The 20,152-nt window shown below is 43.1% G+C and overlaps 2 protein-coding genes across 3 annotated transcripts; one reads left to right on the top strand and one right to left on the bottom strand.

The window, feature by feature from the left end:
* The first annotated feature begins 600 nt into the window (after positions 1-600).
* chga (chromogranin A) lies at positions 601-9,211 on the top strand. 2 transcript variants are annotated; one of them, XM_056295042.1, is made up of 8 exons: positions 601-825; positions 1,195-1,244; positions 2,885-2,978; positions 4,033-4,101; positions 4,330-4,416; positions 5,664-5,987; positions 7,379-7,839; positions 8,412-9,211. In XM_056295042.1, exons 1-8 carry the CDS (start codon positions 780-782, stop codon positions 8,493-8,495), a joined length of 1,215 nt encoding a protein of 404 aa, XP_056151017.1. In that variant the 5' UTR covers positions 601-779; the 3' UTR covers positions 8,496-9,211. The 2 variants fall into 2 exon arrangements, with proteins under 2 accessions (XP_056151017.1, XP_056151018.1); XM_056295043.1 differs by lacking the exon at positions 1,195-1,244.
* Positions 9,212-16,589: 7,378 nt separating this feature from the next.
* Positions 16,590-19,931, bottom strand: ccn2a (cellular communication network factor 2a). Its single transcript, XM_056294468.1, has 5 exons — positions 19,642-19,931; positions 19,098-19,314; positions 18,586-18,837; positions 18,097-18,308; positions 16,590-17,981 (listed from the first exon to the last, which is right to left on the bottom strand). Exons 1-5 carry the CDS (start codon positions 19,702-19,704, stop codon positions 17,685-17,687), a joined length of 1,041 nt encoding a protein of 346 aa, XP_056150443.1. The 5' UTR covers positions 19,705-19,931; the 3' UTR covers positions 16,590-17,684.
* Between the last annotated feature and the right edge of the window lie 221 nt (positions 19,932-20,152).

The following is a 20,152-nucleotide window of genomic DNA, read 5'->3' on the forward strand; positions in this document are numbered from 1 at the left end:
CACAAATACTCTGCAGAAAAGCTGCATAGATCTCAAAAGTAACCCGGATGTTCGTACCCATCTTATTTCTACCTATGTATGACAGATTTGGACTCCTGATTTGAATGAGCCAACTGAAAACCTCAAGGTGTTGATTATTTTGAATTATTTTTTTTCTTTTCAACTGAGTAATTGAAATGTATAAACAGGTGGAAAAAGTTATCGTCATATGAAGTTGTCATTAGAAACTGAAAAATCGTATGGTATATATAATCACGCTGTTTTTGTTACATGAAATTTGAAAGCGTTCAAAATGTATTATATGTTTGTTTATCATAATTTGGATCTCTCTCCTGTTACCTTTCAGTGTTTGCTGGTTTGCTGATAAGAAACTGTAAATAAAATGTGCCTTGTCCTGACTTGTAAAAGGCTGTTGAATCCGGGGACGGTGTTATTGTATTTGCCTTTGCGTATTAAAATTCAGTTGATAAGCGTAATTGGGATCGAGCGCGCCCTCGGTGCTGACGTCATTTCCCTTTTTGTTCGCCCCCACCGATATAAACGGACGCCGCCTCGGTCGGACGTCGGTGCTGACTGAGGCAAGAGGACGGCGGTGTTGGGGTGGGGGGGAAGCTGGTGCAGAGGGAGTCAGTTCTCCAGAATTAAAGGAGAAAGAGGACCAAGTTTTGGCTGGGTATGCGTCCATAACTCACCGACTTCGTTCAAATCTCATCTTTTCCTGACACGGGCTTTGCCATTGTCTATACCCGGAGAGAGCTGCCGTGGCCCATTTAGCGAAGATGGTCGCAAGAGGATTGTTCGTATTGGCCGTCACATTTAACTGCGGTAAGACGGATTTCCAGTCTTGCTGAAGTAATTTCATGTCACAGCGAAGGTCTTTTCAGATGTCAGACAGGTTCTGCTGTCTGTTTATGTGTCCTCTTTTCCGAGTACCAAGGACAGCGTCCGAGTAAGGCGTTAGCTTTGAGACCCTTGCACTGTGTAGATGGGGCACATTTCACCTGCGCCTCTGTCGTTTTCCCCGCTATGTCTTTCCGACTGTCAGTAAACTGTTTGTTGTTCACAGCTTTGTCTGCTGTTTGAACTGGTGGGCAGATAAATAATTGATGTCCAGGGATCCAATTATAAGATAAGGAAAAACAAAATCACAAGATATGTGACGTTCCTCTCTTGTTATTCCCCCCCCCCCATTAGTTCTGTCATTGCCAGTGACTACAAGTCACCTGGAGAATGAAGACGTCAAGGTAAAGAACAATTCCGTTTTTTTTGTTTTCTATGTATTATTGGTAATAATAATAATATACGATTATAATAAAAATAGAATCATTAGTATATGTGTTATTGTAATTATCCGTCGCTAGTAGCAGCAGCGTAGTATTAGTAGAATAAGCATTTAGTCTACAGATAAATATGTCTGCCTGAATGTATTATATGATAAATTGTATTAATCTATTGATTTAAAGCAACAACTTCTCTAAGGCCTGTTCTATCACATTTTCCTCAGTCAGTTGGGGGCCGAGAAGCACTTGGGTCAAGTAATTTGTCCTGTGTTTAATTTCTCAACCAACTGGGGCAAGCTCGATATGACTTTGTCAAAGGCAGTGGATACTGTTCCTGAAGTCATGACCTCGGAGAGAGAGAGAGGGTGAGAGAGAGGATTAGCATATCAAGAAAGATGAGAACATGACAAAAACCAGGGGAAGGGCACAGTGGAAATAAGAGATATGACTGAGTGACAGATCACAGATCCAAGAGATGCAACTAGGACACTTGAAGAAATGATTGGTGGAAACAGTCAGACTTGCAGGGCTGGCTAATCCCTGAATTTACTCTCATCGAATTTAAGAGTCTCCTATTTTGGGAGTAGAGAGCAGGCACAATGTTTCGTGGTATATGCAGTGGATATTTCTAAGACAGAAAAACTCTTAAGAGTGTACTGTAAGTGTTATAAGTGATTAAGTAGTCACACACACAGTGAATATAAATGAAAGGCAAGTGGATAACTATAGCTGCATTAAGTACTAGTGCATTACCAACCACATTAGCACTTGTTGTATTCAATAAAACTGAAAGCAAGGCCAGTTTATTTGTATTGCACATTTCAATCACAAACCCAATTCAAAGTACTTTATATGAGGCATGAAAAGATAAATGTTAAATGGACTGCATTTATATAGACTTTTCTAGTCTACCGACCACTCAAAGCACTTTACAGTGTATGCCTTACATTCACCCATTCACACACACATTCATACACTGATGGTGGAGGCTGCCATGCAAGGTGCCAACCTGCTCATCAGGAGCAATTAGGGGTTCAGTGTCTTGCTCAAGGACACTTTGACACACTCTCTGCAGGAACCGGGGATCAAACTAGCAACCTTCCGATTACTAGACGACCCACTCTACCTCCTGAGCCATGCCACCCCACAAGGCATGAAAGAAATTTAAAAAAGAAAGTAAAAGAGAAATAAGTAGAGAAATAAATAGCATAAAAAAATAAAAGGGGCAAAGTGCAAGGATCGAAGTGCACAGACAGTGGAGAATCTAAAGGTTTAAAAGTGGTCAGATTTGGGGTAAATCTTCTATCTTTTCTAAGATTATTCCAGGTCACACAATAACTAAATATTGCTTCGCCATGTTATGTTTTCTATCTGGGAATAGTTAGCAGACTGTTCCCAGTTGACCTGAGAGGTGGAGAGGGTTCATAAGGGAAAAGCAAGTTGGAGATGTATTTTGGTCCTAAACCATTGACAGATTTACAGACTCAAATTCTCACAGAAGTCACCCCATCGGAGTCATGTACAGTAACTTCATGTAACAAGACCAACAGGAAACCACTATGGTTAGTGTGTTTAACCATTCTATGCTCTCTCTGTCCATCCAGGTGATGAAATGCATTGTGGAGGCGCTAGCAGATGTGTTATCAAGGCCACACCCCTTGCCTGTCAGTCAGGAGTGCCTTGTCACACTGAGGACAGGTAAGCCCCCCACTGCTCAGAAAACTGGGTTTCATTAATGAGACAGCAACTAAAATTTGCACCTCATGTGTGCAGCTCACCATCAGTCAACTGAGAGAAATCAGCTCTACAATCCCCCAAAACTCTGTCTCCTAATGGAACCAGTGTTTGCTCTCATTTTAATCCTAAATGTGCAGTGCTCGTGCCGTAAAGCAATTAATGCTCACTAGATAGAGTACAAAGCAGAGCACTATACAGGGTCACTGGGACTCCTAGTCCAGGCTATTACATTACAAGCCATTGTGTTACCTTGACGCTGTCCTTGATGGAACAAAAAAAATCAATTGTAGCATTACTCACGCAGCTATTGTTACTGAGCTGGGGCTGCGGTATGGAAACAGCACACCAAAGTAAGTGTGGAAGGAGAGGGAGGTGCAGAGCAGGAGAGAGAAAGGGAGTCAAAGTCACGAGTGTGAAGTGGCAGGAAAGAAACCCCAAAGAGAATAACAGAGCAAAGAGCTCAAAGAGAATTAGGTAAAAAAAAAAAAAGAGAGAGCTCAATGGATGTATGTATCTATCTGCCCATCTGTATGGACGGGCAGATAGATTGGTACATATAGGTAGATAGTAGGTAGATAGATAGTCGGGACCGCTTGCTGCATACGCAGTACTCTTAGTGGGTCAGCAGAAAGACCAGTCACTGCTCAGTGCTGCTGTAATTCACTAGAGTCATTTCTCTGGGTCAGGATGATTAACTGTGCTTCTGCTTCCAAAGCAGTAAATTTCAGGGCAATTAACTCTGATGAACACTGAGGCAAAGTGCTGAGTCTTGTGAACAGGCAAAGGCAGTAGATGTGCACCTGTGTGTTAGTCCTGAAGCATTGCTTAATTACTTAAGTCGGAAGAGTGTGTGTGTGTGTGTGTGTGTGTGTGTGTGTGTATGTTTAACTAGTTGTTTACACTCCTTTTTCAGCTACCCTGTTATCTTAATTGTGTTTGTGTGTATTTGTGCATGCATGTGTGTGTATGTGTGCGTGCGTGTGCACTTGTGCACGTGCAAATTTGCATTCTGCAGATAACAGGCTTGTTTCCATCCTTCGCCACCGCAACTTTCTCAAAGAGCTCCAGGACATCGCCGTTCAAGGTGAGCCACAGATCCTTGGCACATCTCTGAGATCTGAACATACTGCAGTCCTGAGTGGTTTTGGGTGCTTTGGAAGAAGTGCTCATTATATCGGTAGCGTGTGAATAAGTAGGTTTGCTTGGAAGGGACTTGTGAAGTACCTGATCTGGTCATATATGATTATGAAGACCATAAAAGAGATACAGAAGGGATGACTTTATCACTTAATAACCTTGATTTGGATCCTAGGGGCCAATGAGAGAGCTCAGCCTCAGGTTGACAGCACCGTCCCTGATCTTGTGACCCAAATTCCTCAGACCACAGACAATGTTGCAGGTAAGTTACATTAACATTATGAGACATGGTAAGAAAATCTGTGTCAAGGTGCTAACACAGGGCAAGTCCTTTCACTTTGTGAAGAAGGGCGCAGGCATAAAATATTACATCCCATCCATCCATTATCCAAGCTGCTTATCCTAATTAGGGTCACAGGATGCTGGAGCCTATCCAAGCAGTCATTGGGTGGCAGGTGGGGAGACACCCTGGACAGGCCGCCAGGCCATCACAGGGCTGACACATTCACACCTAGGGAAAATTTAGTATGACTCAGTCACCTGACCTCCATGTCTTTGGACTCTGGGAGGAAACCCACACAGACGCAGGGAGAACATACAAACTCCACACAGAGAACGACCCGGGATGACCCCCAAGGTTGGACAACCCCGGGGTTCGAACCCAGGACCTTCTTGCTGTGAGGCGACCATACTAACCACTGCACTACGTGCCGCCAAAATATTTCATAAAAGCTTTTATTTATAAGAGTTTTTGCTGAGCTCATGAAGATGTTCCTTCTGAGTTGTGTTGTGTATTTCAGAATCAGAATCAGAATGTCACGATTCACCAGATTTGGTCTCCTCTATGCAGAGGACATTGAAATAGCACATTAAGATGCACCAACTGTCAAAATGTTTCATTGCCTTCCATTTCCAGTAAAGCAGGGTTGACATCTTCTTTTGTGAATGCATTTTGGGACTTGTGGAGGTGGGACACAAAGTAGATACGGCTGATTCTTTCAGTCGACAGAATTAGGCCATAAATAAGGCTTCTCTGCCTGACGGTACACGTCTATTCCAGCGACTGTCAGTCTCTCTGGGAAGCACACCATTAAAAGTGTGCCACATCTTTGAACTCTAAGAAAAGGCAATACAAAAAAGTAAGTGATGACCAATACCTGCAATGTAGGCAGAATACCGGTCCCACCACACAATGTAAGATAATGTGAAAAGCTTTTGCTAGCACTTTACATTAAAGGTTCATTAAATGTGGAAAAGTTTGTGTTTGAATTTGCAATAGAAGATTTATTTTTTTAATTTGTATAATTCAGTTATCCTATTCTGCATTTTGAATATAGGGATTGATCCCGCTGGCTCCCAGCCTACAAACCCTAGTCACTTCCTTTAATGGAAAACATGAATTTGATATTCAATTCCAGTAGTACTTTTTCTGAAAGTACCTTCTCTAGTGTTGTAGGAAAATCAATATCCACCTAGTGATATATATCTCCCGCTTTTCCCCTCTGTTAGATCAATCCATGTTCGAGGCTTTGGGTGGACCCGGTGAAAGGTCTATCCTAGCCCAGAAGAGGAGGACAGAAGCAGCGGACAAAGAGCAAGCAGAGGATGAGAGCCTCAAAGATAAAAAGTCCCAGGAGCAAGGAGAACAAGAGAAGAGGGATGGAGATGAGAGTGCACACCATCATATCTCTGACTCCACAGAGGACTGGAGTGAGGGCAAGGCTGGAAAGAGGAAGGAGAAAGGAGCTGAAGAAGATGAGGAGACACGAGCCCACTCAGAGCAGAACTCGGATGAGGGATTCCAGGAGGAAAACATGGCCAAGGACAAAAAAGGCAAGCTATTTTCATTATTTTTTCCTCCTACCTGTCTTATGTTTTGTAAGCTTGCCTTTTATCTCCAGCTGTTCATGTATTTATTTTTTTGGACAAAAAAAAAAAAAAAAAAAAAAAAAACGAGGCCTTGGCTGCAAAAGGTTGAATGACAGATGTAATGCAAACACACATATGCAGAGCATGTCGCAGTCAAGTCTTTCTTGACTTGAGCAATATATAAGACCCATCAAAATGAATGCTATTTACCAAAACAGGACAGAAAGCAGCATCTTGAGCAGGAAAGAGTGCAGAAATACTGCCTTTTAGATGGAGGCTCCCACCCTGCAGCATTAGATGATTGATAGAAGTGCCTCCATCTAGGTGATGAATTTCAGCTCGTTCACTAACCCCCCCCACCCCACACTTCCCATTGTGGAATCAGGCCAACGACACTCTGACAGCATGCCAATAGAACTGATAAAGAAACAGAGTGTCCCTAGAATTCAAATGAGCAGATCTGCCATCTACCATAGACAATCATTCTTAATCTTCGAGATCCAACCCAGGGGTACATAAAGAAAAAGAAATGATTGAAAAAGTGAGACAAAGAAACTCCTCATTATGTCCATTGATTATTTATAAGAACTCAGTCCAGTTTAGGGTTGTTGGAGCCCATCTATGTAAGCATTGTGCAGAAGGCAGGGAGGCACCCTGGACAGGTTACTAGGACCATCACATACAGTCATACTTTGCAGACTCCAGTTCACCTTACATTGCATGTCTTTGGAGTGTAGGAGGAAACCAGAGTAAACCCACCAAACACAGCGAGAACATGCAAACGCCACACAAATGGCCTGGAATTGAACCCAGGAGCCTCTTGCCATTGGACAGTAATGCTAACTGCTAAGCTGCTGTGCTACCCTCTTCATCATGTGCTATCCTCAAATTTTCATAATGAGAACATGAATCTACGAAAAACAGTGGTTGAAAAATATATCTTGAAAATAAGATACTTGGAAAACCCAGTCGAGCATAGCTCTCATAGCACAATTGAATACATATAGATAGATGTGACTAACATATATTAGAGCAGCTGGAGGTGTCCATTCCAATTAGATATATGCTATCGCATCATTAAAAAAATAAAAACAAAACAACAAATATCCAAGCTCATAATGAGGCAAGATTAGACATTTGTTTCAAACAATAAGTTCCATTTATACTTTTAGACTCGGAGTACAGAGACACCGTGGGCAAAGCTGCCAGCTGGCAAGAAATATTTCATTAGTGGAAGTGGGATCTTGCTGATGGTTGGGAACATTGAACAAAAAGTCCAAGATGTGTCAGCAGAGAAGCAGATAGAGAGAAAGAGACAGATGGTTGAGAGATGATGCTCTTTTTTATATTCTCAGGTAATGAATCCAATGAAAAGAGAAATATGGCTGGAAACATGTCAGAGGAGAAGAAATCTGCTGAGGATGAGGATGAGGAAACAAGAGAGGAGCTGGTAGAGAAGAAGAGGAGAGGGGATGAAGGAGCAAAAAAAAGATCGCTTTTCTCACATCATGGTCCGCAGACGGAGAGCGAGGAAGAGGACTGGCTGGAGGGTATGAAGACAGAGAGTGAAGAGGACACAAAGCGGTCGATCAAGAGGTCAAAGAGCTTGCCCACGAAGAAGAGTGCAGGGGATAAGAAGCCCAGCGCTCAGCAAGAAGTGGCTCATCACTCCAAGGAGGTCATGGGGGAAGAGGAAAACACCATAAAGGAAGCACATAGGAGTCCAGAGGAGAAGGAGCTGCAGATGATGGCTCGGAGGGCTCCCGAAGAGAGGAGGGGGTTAGAGGAAGAGGGGAGTGCTAGCAGGAAATCTGAGGTGTGTTTTCCATCCTATTATGTAGTAACTGAAGAAATTCGCAGCCTCGATATTAGCTTAGCTATTATTCAAAGTTTGTTAATAATGATAATACTCACCCATAACATTTATTTCTTTTAGCTTTTGACCATAAGACATCGAAACTCATAATTTGATGGCTGGAGTGCAGTATGTTTTGGGTTTATAGCTAGCTCAGGGTCACATCACTGAATCAGATGCCTATGAATTCGAGACTGCACCATATTTATGGGAAGGATTTGATGCTATAGCTACAATCTCATAAGGCTACAAGATTCAGTGTTTGGCAAAGTATTAAAAGGAAGTTCTCAAGAGGCTGGTTGTGTCGATGACAGAGGCTGGAGTGGATTTTCTAAAATGAATGTTTGTTTCTGCACAATGCCAGGATAATGTCATGTAAATCTTAGTTTCATATGTATATGGATGAATTTACTTTTGCTGACAATACTTCAGTATTGTTAGCTAAAGTAAAAATGCATATACATCCAGTTATTTGCTGTAGCACCAATCTATTTTTTTTCTTGACACTTGCTGTTCTGCCTATACATTTGCAGGAGCCAGAGATTGAAAGCTTGGCAGCCATTGAGTCGGAGCTTGAAGGCGTCGCCCAGAAACTCCATGAACTCAGACGAGGCTAAGAGGAGACCAACACAAAGCCTCACATCACAATCTTCTTTGCCTCTTACTCTTTCTCCGCCTAACCTGCAGCCTCGGTTTTAAACAGGTTCATGGCTGTGAATAACAGATAAGATTTTATGTTTGGCTGATTCTTAAGAATGCCCACTTGTGCCATGCTGCTGTAACACCCCCCCCCCCATGACAAACAGTCCCTTACCTATAGGAACATAGATGCACAATGCAGCTAAACATGCGCACTATCGACTATAATGACAACCTATACCCTGCACACATGCATACAGAACATGTGTGCAAATGCAGACAGCAAGATGTTTATGGAACTTTATTCCTGTGACATTGATTAATAATAATTTGCTCTCTCTCTCTCTCTCTCTCTCTCTCTCTCTCTCTCTCTCTCTCTCTCGCGCTTTCTCTAGGCTTTAGCATAATATTTCCTGCCTGCTTTTCGGACAATGTTAGCGCTGTGGTTTGAATCATGTGAAAAGTAAAGGCAGTTACAATTATATTCTGTGCTAAACAGGTGGGGTTGTGCAAAGATTTCATGTATACATGTACAAAGCTACTGATTCTTTCCGGAAGCTATGGTTGGTTATCATAGCTAGAGTTTAAAACAGTGATGCAAAGGCAATAACTGAATATTTTTAACAGATGGATGGATGTAATCTAAAACTGTATGGTGTTTATGTAAGAAAAACAAATAAATTGGATAATTTATCTGGGGACCTCAGTCTGAATAAATCCTTTGGGGCTGCTAGGATTTTATTGACTTTAACAGTAATAGTCACACAGTAAACTTCATTGACATCTACTGCTTTGCAGCTTTACTGAGCTTACAGATGAATCCCAATGGGGCAGTGAATTATTATGGTTGCATGGTCTTCAGGATAGTCTCATCGACTGCCTTTCTTAAATCTGTTATTTGCGGCATGGTGGCACAGTGGTTATCGCGGTCACTTCACAGCAAGAAGGTCCTGGGTTCGAACCCTGGGGTTGTCCAACCTTGGGCATCATCCCAGGTCGTCCTCTGTGTGGAGTTTGCATGTCCTCCCCATGTCTGTGTGGGTTTCCTCCGGGTGCTCCGGTTTCCTCCCACAGTCCAAAGTCATGCAGATCAGGGGAATCAACTGTACTAAATTGTCCCTAGATGTGAATGTGTGTGTGTGTGTGTGTTGGCCCTGTGATGGCCTGGCGGCCTGTCCATGGTATCTCCCCGCCTGCCGCCCAATGACTGCTGGGATAGGCTCCAGCACCCCTCAACCCTAAGTTGGATAAGCGGCTTAGATAATGGATGGATGGATGGAAATCTATTATTTTCGAATTAATTTACCAGACTGATTTTATTTTTCCAGTTTATTGTTTTTACTGACCCATATCTCTCATTGAAAAAGAGGCGTATAGTTTTCACACAGACGATGCAGCCTACATGTGGTTGTTTGTGGGCGATGAGCTGAGGATATGAATCATCCTACTGTATTGACACCCAGGCTGTTCTGCTAGCATACAGTCCCAGATGCCAAAACTTATTATCCTTGCTTTGCTTTAAATTGAAATGATGCCTCAGTTTTTTCCCCTGATAAAGACCAAGAACAAATGTGTCTTTTAATTACAGTAAACTACATGAGGATCAGAGTTATTTGTTCATGTGGTCAGCATTTATCAAGAACTTAAGAGGTAAGAAATATCTATGGTGAGACTGGGGGAAAAAAAACTATTGGTCTGACTATTGACCATGGGACACGTAATGCTCACCAGTTATTTATTCATTTTCTTTCATTTATGTTTTGTTTTTGTTTTTTTGAATATCTTATAAAAGGACACTAGATGGCTACATTGGACTCATTTTCAGTTACTCCGCTTCAGTGCGCAATGGTGCCACAGTCTGAGCTGCAAAATGTTGGTTACTTTTCCAGTTGGTCTTGCATCAAAATAAAACTGATGAAAAAAAAGATTGTGTAATACACACAGAATACAAAGACAACAATGTAAAACGGTACACACTGTGACATAATAACTGTTCAAGGGCAGTGGACATTAGGTAGGCTAATCCAGTTGCAGCGCCATTTCACTTTAGTGTGCAAATCATTAAACATGTTCAGCACCTTCATTAGTATTGTATGATAACGAAGTGGTGGCAGCTGGAGGTGGGCGTGGCTAATCTGGACAATGCGAATAATTAACCTCTACCTGTTATGTGTGTGTTCAAAGGGAGTCTGGGAGAAGGCGGGTACAGTAGTTGCTGTGTGGTTATTGATTGAAAACTGGAGCTGTTTAGTTTTTTGGCTCCACCATTTGAACTACAATTCAAAAAAGGATTCAGTAACAGACAACTGAGCTTCTCAAGGTCTGTGGTGATCAGTAAAACTTGGGCAAGTTATTTTGCTGTTCTTGGCATGTAATTCCATCGCAGTGCTTGAGCCTTGTCACACTGAAAATATTACGGATACTCCCAAGTTCTTATTCCCAACCAAACACTTATTCAAAGTAATCAGTTAAGAACGGGAAATCCCAGGAAAATCATTGAAAGTCACCATTATACCCAGTTCATTTCTTGTCTTGCTCTGAGTTGTTGTTGTTGGTTTTTTTGGGGGGGGGTCATTCTCTTGATGTCCATATGATTGAGATTCCCATTTAACATGTACAGACAAGTGATAAATAAAGGAAAAATCTGAATGCTTGACCCTTACAGTGAAGAGGTCCAGGGGCTCTGTTATGCTGTGGGGGGCATTTTCCTGGCATGGTGTGGGTCCACTTGTCCCCTTAGAGGGAAGGGTCACTGCAAATCAATACAACGTTATTCTGGGTGATCACCTTTATCCTATGATGAGACATCTCTATCCTGGTGGGAGTGGTCTCTTCCAGGATGACAATGCCCTCATCCACAGGGCACGAGGGGATCACAGATCTCACCAGATCACCAGATCTCAACCCAGTTGAGCACCAATGGGAGCTTTTGGACCGATGTGTTAGACAGCACTCTCCACCACCATCATCAAAACACCAAATGAGGGAATATGTTTTGGGAGAATGGTGCTCCATCCCCCCAGCAGAATTCAGAGACTTGCAGAACCTATGGCAAGGAGCATTGAAACTGTTCTGGAGGCTCATGGTGGACCAAGACCTTACTAATACTTCCTTTGATATGTCACCAGTGGGTATGAAAAGGCTTTAAGCTCCTATCTGTCTACAGTGATGCTGGAAAATTTGTGAACCCATTAGAATTTTCTGTATTTCTGCATACATTTGACCTACATTGTGATCAGATCTTCATCTAAGCCATAAAACTAGATAAAGAGAACCATTTAAACAAATAACACAAAAAATTACACTTTATTTATTGAGTAGAATTATTCAACATTGAATATCTTTGTTGGAAAACGTACATGAAGCTTTAATAATAATAATAATAATAATAATAATAATAATAAATCAAACATATGGCATTTTTCTAACACTCAAAGCCGCTTTACAATAAACGGGGCGAAACAAGACAACAGATAAACATAACACAGACATACAGGGGTGGATGGGGCGGGGGGGGGGTCTACGAGAGGGAGAAGCGGCAGCCACACACGACGCCAGCAGTACTCTCCAACTTAAACAGATACAAAAGGGCAAGAAAAACAACAGTACTGTAGACGTTGTAGGGGTTTACTCCCGTAGCCTATTCCCCTCCCGAGGTATCCACTAGGCAGTGGCACTATTTAACCCATAGCTGGGGGGGCTGGTTCGTGGGCATCATGGAATATCCACACACCGGTGGGCCTGCGTACCGCACGTCTAGGGGCCAGACCCCCTCCGAGTCCCTTGTAGTTCAGCCAGGGTCCGAGGTGTATCCAGTTACAGTGTGTCGCCACGAGGAGGCGCTACATAGGGCTTGCTGTTGGAGAGGCTAATAGTACCGGCAGGGTTAGACTTAACGTGCTCGGACGTTAACGTTAACTTTGGAGCTCATGAAGAAACAGAACAGCGGTACCTCCCGGTGTAGCGTGAAAACAGCTCATAGTCTTGGTGGGCCCAAGGACCAGGTCCCCTGCCCGGAGCTGAGGCTGAAGAGGAAACACCGAGTGCGGTATGACGGGATGCGGAAGCTGGGCAGGCTGCTGGCCCATACAGACCGGGACTGTGTCCAAAATCACTCACTAAATTCGCCATTTTGTAGTGCTGTCCAAATGTATAGTGGGAATTATTATACCCTATAGAGTAGACTCAGTGTATCCCACAATGCATCGTGAAAAGTAGTGTCACCAACCAAGCAACATATACCATCATCAAGGCACAGGGTTTTCGGTTTTTTACCGATTTTCACCGAAAAATACCCAGATTTTTAAACCCATTTTCACTCGGATTTTATGTTTCCACGGATCCAAAAGTTGTTGCTTTTCGTGTGAGGTTATGTAACAGTGTCCTCTTGTGGCGAAATTCGGCATGCTGGATGGCTTGGAAAAATAAAAACCGAAAACCCTGAGCCTTGACCGTCATGCATTGCGCTGAAAGAAAAATGGCAGACGGACGAGAGGAGGGAGCGCTGTGAGGGAGAAAGCTGTCATACAAATGTAAGCAATTTTCGGTTCAACTTTGTTAAATTTATTAAATATATCAGATACTTTTACTTAAGTAAAATGTATTATTATTACTATTTATTATGGACGGTCCAGCCGATGTTGATCTGGCACGTTCTTTGCCTTCAGTAACGTGTGACCTCCTTGAGCAGCAATAACTTCAACCAAACGTTTTCACTAACTGTTAATTACTCCTGCACATCGGCTTGGAGAAGTTTTGGTCCACTCCTCACAAAATTGCTTCTACTGAATGATGTCGGTGGGCTTCCTGGCTTGCATGAATTGCTTTCTTCAGGTCCTTCCACAACATTTCTATTGGATTAAGGTCTGGACTTTGATGCATCCATTTCAAAACATTCAATTTCTTCTGCTTTAACCATTCATTGGTAGACTGCCTTGTGTGTTTTGGGTCATTGTCTTGCTGCATTACCCACTTTCTGTTGCGCTTTAGTTCACGGACTGACACCTTGACATCCTCCTGTAGAATTTGCTGATACAATCCAGAATTCATAGTCCCGTCAATGATGGCAAGCTGTCCTGGTCCAGAAGCAGCAAAGCAGCCCCAAACCATGATACTGCTACCACCATTCTTCATGGTTAGGATGAGGTTCCTGTGTTCGAATGCAGTGTTTGGTTTTTGCCAAACATAGGCCTAACACTTCTCGTTTAAACCAAAATGTTATATTTTGGACTCATCCGTCCACAGAATGTTCTTCCAATAGCCTTCTGGCTCATCCAGCGGTCTTTAGCAAACTTAAGACAGGCAGCAATGTTCTTTGTGGCTTCCTCCATGCTTTCCTGCCATGCAAAACGTTCTTGTTCAGTGTTTGCCTGATGAAGAACTCATGAACACTGGCCCTAGCCAATGCGGGAGAGGCCTGTAGATCCTTAGATGTTACCCTTTGGTTCTTTGTGACCTCCTGGAATATTATACTCCTTGCTCTTGGAGTGATTTTGTTGGACGACCACTCCTGGGAAGAGTAACAATGGTGTTGAATTCCTTCCATTTGTACACCATGTACCTGACGGTGGATCAGTAGAGACCATACTCTTTAGAAATATAGTTTTGTAACCTTTTCCAGCCTGGTGAGCATCAACAACTGTTTTTTCTGAGGTCCTGGGAAATCTCATTTGATCAAGGTGTGGCAAACTTCCACATACCGGTGTGGTGAAGACTAGACTTTGATAGTGAAGACCCAGGCTAGTGTTCTTTCAATAGGACAGGGCCTGCTAAACTCAAACCTGATTGTCACATACTTTTTCCAACAAAGACATTTACTCTTAGACCATGTTGCTCAATAAATAAATGAAAAGGTGTATTTTTTGTATTATTTGTTTAACTGGGTTTCTCTTTATTTAGTTTTAAGACTTAGATGATAAATGTAAGAAATTCTAAAGGGTTCTCAAACTTTCTAGCACCACTGTATCCATCTATCTATCTATCTATCTATCTATCTATCTATCTATCTATCTATCTATCTATCTATCTATCTATCTGTCTGTCTGTCTGTCTGTCTGTCTGTCTGTCTGTCTGTCTGTCTGTCCATCCATCCTGCCATCCATACAGCCGTCCATCCACCTGTCTATCCATCTATACATACATCCAGTCATCTGTCTGTCTATCTGTTTGTCTGTCTGTCCATCTGTCCGTCTGTCCATCCATCCATCCATCCATCCATCCATCCATCCATCCATCCATCCATCCATCCATCCATCCATCCATCCATCTATGTGATTGGTCTGTTTCAGAGTTGATAAGACAAATTAATTTGAAAGTTTTTTTCTATTTGCTATCATGAGAGTGTATGCCAATAATTCACACTCATATGTTTGTGCGGAAAAAATAGGCAATATTATCTGAGGAACTGCAATTAAGCAGTGATTATCTGTGTATAAGTACAGTGTAGGACCCATGGATACTGTCTCTATTGAAGGTCGTCGTATTTTGAACATCAGTCAATACAGTATCAGTATTATCAGTATTGTCTAGTAACAGCTCAGCAATATTTTACTCCATTTTACAACTACAACAACTGCAAAGACTAGCTAGATAGCTACGTCCGTATGTAAATAAAGGAAAGACGGGAGAGGTTGAGGTTGTATGTTTGACCTTTGTGTGTGTGTGTGTGTGTGTGTGTGTGTGTGTATCTGTATGGGTGCATGTAGGCTATGTGTGCTAGCTAGCATACATGCATGAATATATATATATATACACTCACTGGCCACTTTATTAGGTACACCTTGCTAGTACCGGGTTGGACCCCCTTTTGCCCTCAGAACTGCCTTAATCCTTCATGGCATAGATTCAACAAGGTACTGGAAACATTCCTCAGAGAGTTTGGTCCATATTGACATGATAGCATCACGCAGTTGCTGCAGATTTGTCGGCTGCACATCCATGATGCGAATCTCCCGGTCCACCACATCCCAAAGGTGCTCTATTGGATTGAGATCTGGTGACTGTGGAGGCCATTTGAGTACAGTGAACTCATTGTCATGTTCAAGAAACCAGTCTGAGATGATTCGAGCGTTATGACATGGCGCGTTATCCTGCTGGAAGTAGCCATCAGAAGATGGGAACACTGTGGTCATAAAGGGATGGACATGGTCAGCAACAATACTCAGGTAGGCTGTGGCGTTGACACGATGCTCAATTGGTACTAAGGGGCCCAAAGTGTGCCAAGAAAATATCCCCCACACCATTACACCACCACCACCAGCCTGAACCGTTGATACAAGGCAGGATGGATCCATGCTTTCATGTTGTTGATGCCAAATTCTGACCCTACCATCCGAATGTCGCAGCAGAAATCGAGACTGATCAGACCAGGCAACGTTTTTCCAATCTTCTATTGTCCAATTTTGGTGAGCCTGTGTGAATTGTAGCCTCAGTTTCCTGTTCCTAGCTGACAGGAGTGGCACCCGGTGTGGTCTTCTGCTGCTGTAGCCCATCTGCCTCAAGGTTCGACGTGTTGTGCGTTCAGAGATGCTCTTCTGCATACCTCGGTTGTAATGAGTGGTGATTTGAGTTACTGTTGCCTTTCTATCAGCTCGAACCAGTCTGGCCATTCTCCTCTGACCTCTGGCATCAACAAGGCATTTTCACCCACAGAACTGCCGCTCACTGGATATTTTCTCTTTTACCGACCATTCTCTGTAAACCCTAGAGATGGTTGTGCGTGAAAATCCCAGTAGATCAGCAGTTTCTGAAATACTCAGACCAGCCCGTCTGGCACCAACAACCATGCCACGTTCAAAGTCACTTAAATCACCTTTCTTCCCCATTCTGATGCTCGGTTTGAACTGCAGCAGATTGTCTTGACCATGTCTACATGCCTAAATGCATTGAGTTGCTGCCATGTGATTGGCTGATTAGAAATGTGCGTTAACGAGCAGTTGGACAGGTGTGTCTAATAAAGTGGCCGGTGAGTGTATGTCTGCAATGCATAGCACACACCTTTCTACCAACCTTTGCATTTGAGAGAAGGAATGATCGAATGACAGGCATGTTTGTATAAAAAATATAACATTTATTTTACAGCTACAAAAGTGAAAACATGTAACATTATTGTCACACTTCTCAATAAAATAGTAAAAAATACTGTCGACAAAAAATACACTATTGATACATTATGAAGCAGAGAAAACATAACAATTTGAGCTTTTAAATTAACTTAAACTGTACAAATATATACATCATTTACAACATCAACAATAGAAAAAGGAATGAAATCACAATTCTTCCAGTCTTTTTTTTTTCCAAAACATAATACATACTTTGTTCTTTCCTTCTGACCTGAATCAGTAAGAGTCATCACGTCTTCTTTTCGCTCAGTGCTGTGGCAAAGCCTCAAAGCACACCTGCTACGTTTGGTGTCTTAACCAAACCCCAAACCCAACACGCTTGCTTTCTTTCTCACCCTATTTCTACACGCTGGGCGGAAACTCTGACCTTTTCTTCACACTGGGAATGGGGGAACAACACAGAGACAAGGCTAACATTCAGGCCCGCAAGTGTTAGAGATGCGGGTTACATGCACACACACACTCACACACAAGGACACATTCAGACCCGTTTCACAAGGGGAACACTGGCTTCCTGTGGTCTGCTTGCTCCCCCTGCAGCTGCTTAAGAGATTGCAGGTCTGGTCAGGGCTCTAGGGAATAGTGGGAGGGGCTAAATGGGGTAGGGGTGGGGGGAATATTAGTTACCCACCTCAATTAGAGAGGAGGTCAAAGTTATGGACACAGTTTTTGGACAAGGCATAAAAAAAAACAATGGACGGGTTTATAAAAAAACAAAGGGGACGAGGCAGACAACCTGACAACAGGTTTGTCAGAATAGAAGTTCTAGTGCAGGATTCTCTCGGAGCTGCAGGGCAGCCCTCTGTCTGAACTGTATGAGGCCGGTTGTATCGGCCATGCAAAAAAAAAAAAAAAGAAAAAAAAAGCATAGACACTGACACAAGTGCCCGGGCTACAAACTTGCATGATGAAAAAATGTAAAACTCAAAAAAAAAGGCAGAAAACATATATAGTTTTATATATATTTAGATATACTGAGCTGCAAAATGAGATGGAGTTCTGTTGTTTTTCAAGTCAAATGTTCTGAGTTGCTCTTTTGGTGGCTCACGCCATGTCTCCCATCATCTTCTTGTAATATATGGACTCGAAGATGTCGTTCTCCCCAGGGCAGTTGTGGTGGCAGGCGCAGGACTTGATGAACATCATGTGTTTCTTCATCACCTGTCCATCGGGGCATTTGAACTCCATGGGCAAGGTGGTGGTTCTGTGGGGAGTGCAGCAGCGGCCATCCAAGCAAACGCCACAGAACTTGGGCCTGTAGGATTTGGTGGTGGTGCAGCCAGAGATCTCGAACTTCATGGGCTTGGACACTCTGGGGGTGCGGATGCACTTTTTCCCCTTCTGTGAGAATGAATGAGAGAATAATATTTAAGCAGGTATTCTTCATTAATGTCTTTTAGTTTTAATGGCCCTGTGTTGGTGTCAGGATAAGAAGTGGTATTTCAACAAGACTCACCCTGATACTCTGCTCCAGGTGAGATTCACAGGGTCTGACCATGCACAGGCGGGTCTGTTTTTCCAGGCGGCATTCACGGTTATCGTTGGTGACTCTGGTGGAGATCCCAAGGCCACAAGTCTTCGAGCAGGCGCTCCATTCGGTAGTCTGAACCAGGCAGTTCTCTCTCATCATGGAAGGGTCTGGGCCAAATGTCTCTTCCTCTCTGTAGGCTGGAAATACAGGGAGAAACATGTTAAAAAACCGCCCTGATATGCTCATGGTGTACAACTGCAATAGTGGTGACAGTCTGTGGAACCAGTAATCTACACTTCAACAAGTGCAATATGTTTAAATGATCATGTTTCCTGCTCGCATTTGAATCACTGGTGAACTATCATTAGCACAGTAGTCATAGAATCGTATTCATTCTACAAAGATTATGACAGCAGTACAAGGAATTGCAAATACTTCTTGAGGCAATTTGGGATATGAATAACACTAACTCACCAGCCAAGGCAGAGCCCATGAAGCTGTGTGTGTAGGGAGAATCACACACCCACTCCTCACAGCACTTCCCTGGCACCTTGACGCGTCTTGGCATGGGGCAGTCGGGGCTGGGCAGCCGGATGTCCATGGAACACAGAGGGACGCAGCCCACAGCCCCATCCAGACAGGTACACTGGTACTTGCAGCTGCTCTGGAAAGTCTCTCCACTCTTATACACCATGCCTCCAAACACACAGGTGGCACGGTCTTTGGCTGCGGAGGGAGAATTACACAAAAACGTCAGGATTTAGCACTTACCCAGATATCCTTGTTTTAAACGATATTGTGTGGGTTAAGAATTGTTATTTGCTAATATATATATATATATATATATATATATATATATATATATATATATATATATGGAAATAACAGATAAACTTCCACGTGAGCCCCAGGTGTAAGAGCTAATTTAAACCTCAGTGGAAATTGCAGCCATTCGTGTTCTACAGGAATTGTTGGTAGCAGCTCACCTGTGCAGACTCCTATCCGCCTGTTAGCAGGAGCTCCAAAGTCACAGTGGAGGCCTTTGTGTGGGTCGCAGACGTCTCTCTCGGTGCAGAGTTCCCCCATCTGCTTGGCACACACCCTGCAGCAGCCACAGCTATCCAACACTAGGCTAACGCCTGGGGGGCACTGGGGGGGTGTCGATGGGCAAGTACACTGGCCAGTGCACTCCTGACCCGCAGCCTGGACAGAGGACAAACATAGATATGAAATGAGATAAGTTAGCTTAGATGAAATTACACAGACACTCTGGTTACCAGACTCCTGACCTGAATACACAGACCAGCTCAGAGCCCAACATATTGCACAGGGCTGCTGAATACATTTTATTATTCCTGAAATGAGGCTTTCATGCACATGGTCTGACAGCTGTATTGGTTTACGATCCTCTTGGCTATCGATGAAATTATACTGCAGTGTGTGACAACAGCTCACACCACCAACAGAGAGATGTTGCATTCCCTGTAGTTACTATACTTCATATTTGGGGCAATTGTTTTTCAAACTTACCAGGTAGGAGAGCATCATGCACAAGAAAGGCAGCAAAAAAGCTTTGTTCATTCCAGCAGACATTTTCTTTTCCTCTTTAGAAAAAAAAAAGTATTCAGATTCTTCCAAAAATCTTCGTAGGAAATTCTTCCTTTTAGTCTCAAGAGTTTGAATTTAGAGCTGCGGAGCGCCACTGGTTTTCTGGTTTTTCTGATCAAGGTGATCTCGTTGTCGGGGTTGTCTTCCGCAGTTTCTCCGTACCTCCGGTCTCGCTCTGTTTTCTTGCTTTCTTGGTCAAAGCTAGAGTTTAGCTTCAGTAGAGGACTTGTTCTGATTTCTGACTGGGGAGCTGAGCTCTCTTTATACTCGCTGGCTGTGCAGCACGTCACTGGGGGCTGAATGGAGAGTCAGCCTTAGACAAACATGGACATACTTGGCATTCTTTCCTTGCTTCCTGCCCCCCACTCCAGACATCCCACATTCCTGCCGTCTGAAGGCAAGCTCTGCTGCTCAGCCAAACAACACTGTGTCT

Source organism: Lampris incognitus, chromosome 15 (genome assembly GCF_029633865.1).
Source record: "Lampris incognitus isolate fLamInc1 chromosome 15, fLamInc1.hap2, whole genome shotgun sequence".
Lineage (NCBI taxonomy): Eukaryota > Metazoa > Chordata > Actinopteri > Lampriformes > Lampridae > Lampris > Lampris incognitus.

Bases quoted from the DNA above. Each gene is read 5' to 3' on its own strand.
- ccn2a (XM_056294468.1), bottom strand. From the start codon at position 19,704: ATGTCTGCTGGAATGAACAAAGCTTTTTTGCTGCCTTTCTTGTGCATG. The intron at 19,315-19,641 runs GTAAGTTTGAAA...TCCTCTGTCCAG, and splicing joins GCATGATGCTCTCCTACCTG to GCTGCGGGTCAGGAGTGCAC. The intron at 18,309-18,585 runs GTGAGTTAGTGT...CTGTATTTCCAG, and splicing joins CATGGGCTCTGCCTTGGCTG to CCTACAGAGAGGAAGAGACA.
- chga (XM_056295042.1), top strand. From the start codon at position 780: ATGGTCGCAAGAGGATTGTTCGTATTGGCCGTCACATTTAACTGCG. The intron at 4,417-5,663 runs GTAAGTTACATT...CCCCTCTGTTAG, and splicing joins GACCACAGACAATGTTGCAG to ATCAATCCATGTTCGAGGCT. The intron at 5,988-7,378 runs GCAAGCTATTTT...TTATATTCTCAG, and splicing joins CATGGCCAAGGACAAAAAAG to GTAATGAATCCAATGAAAAG.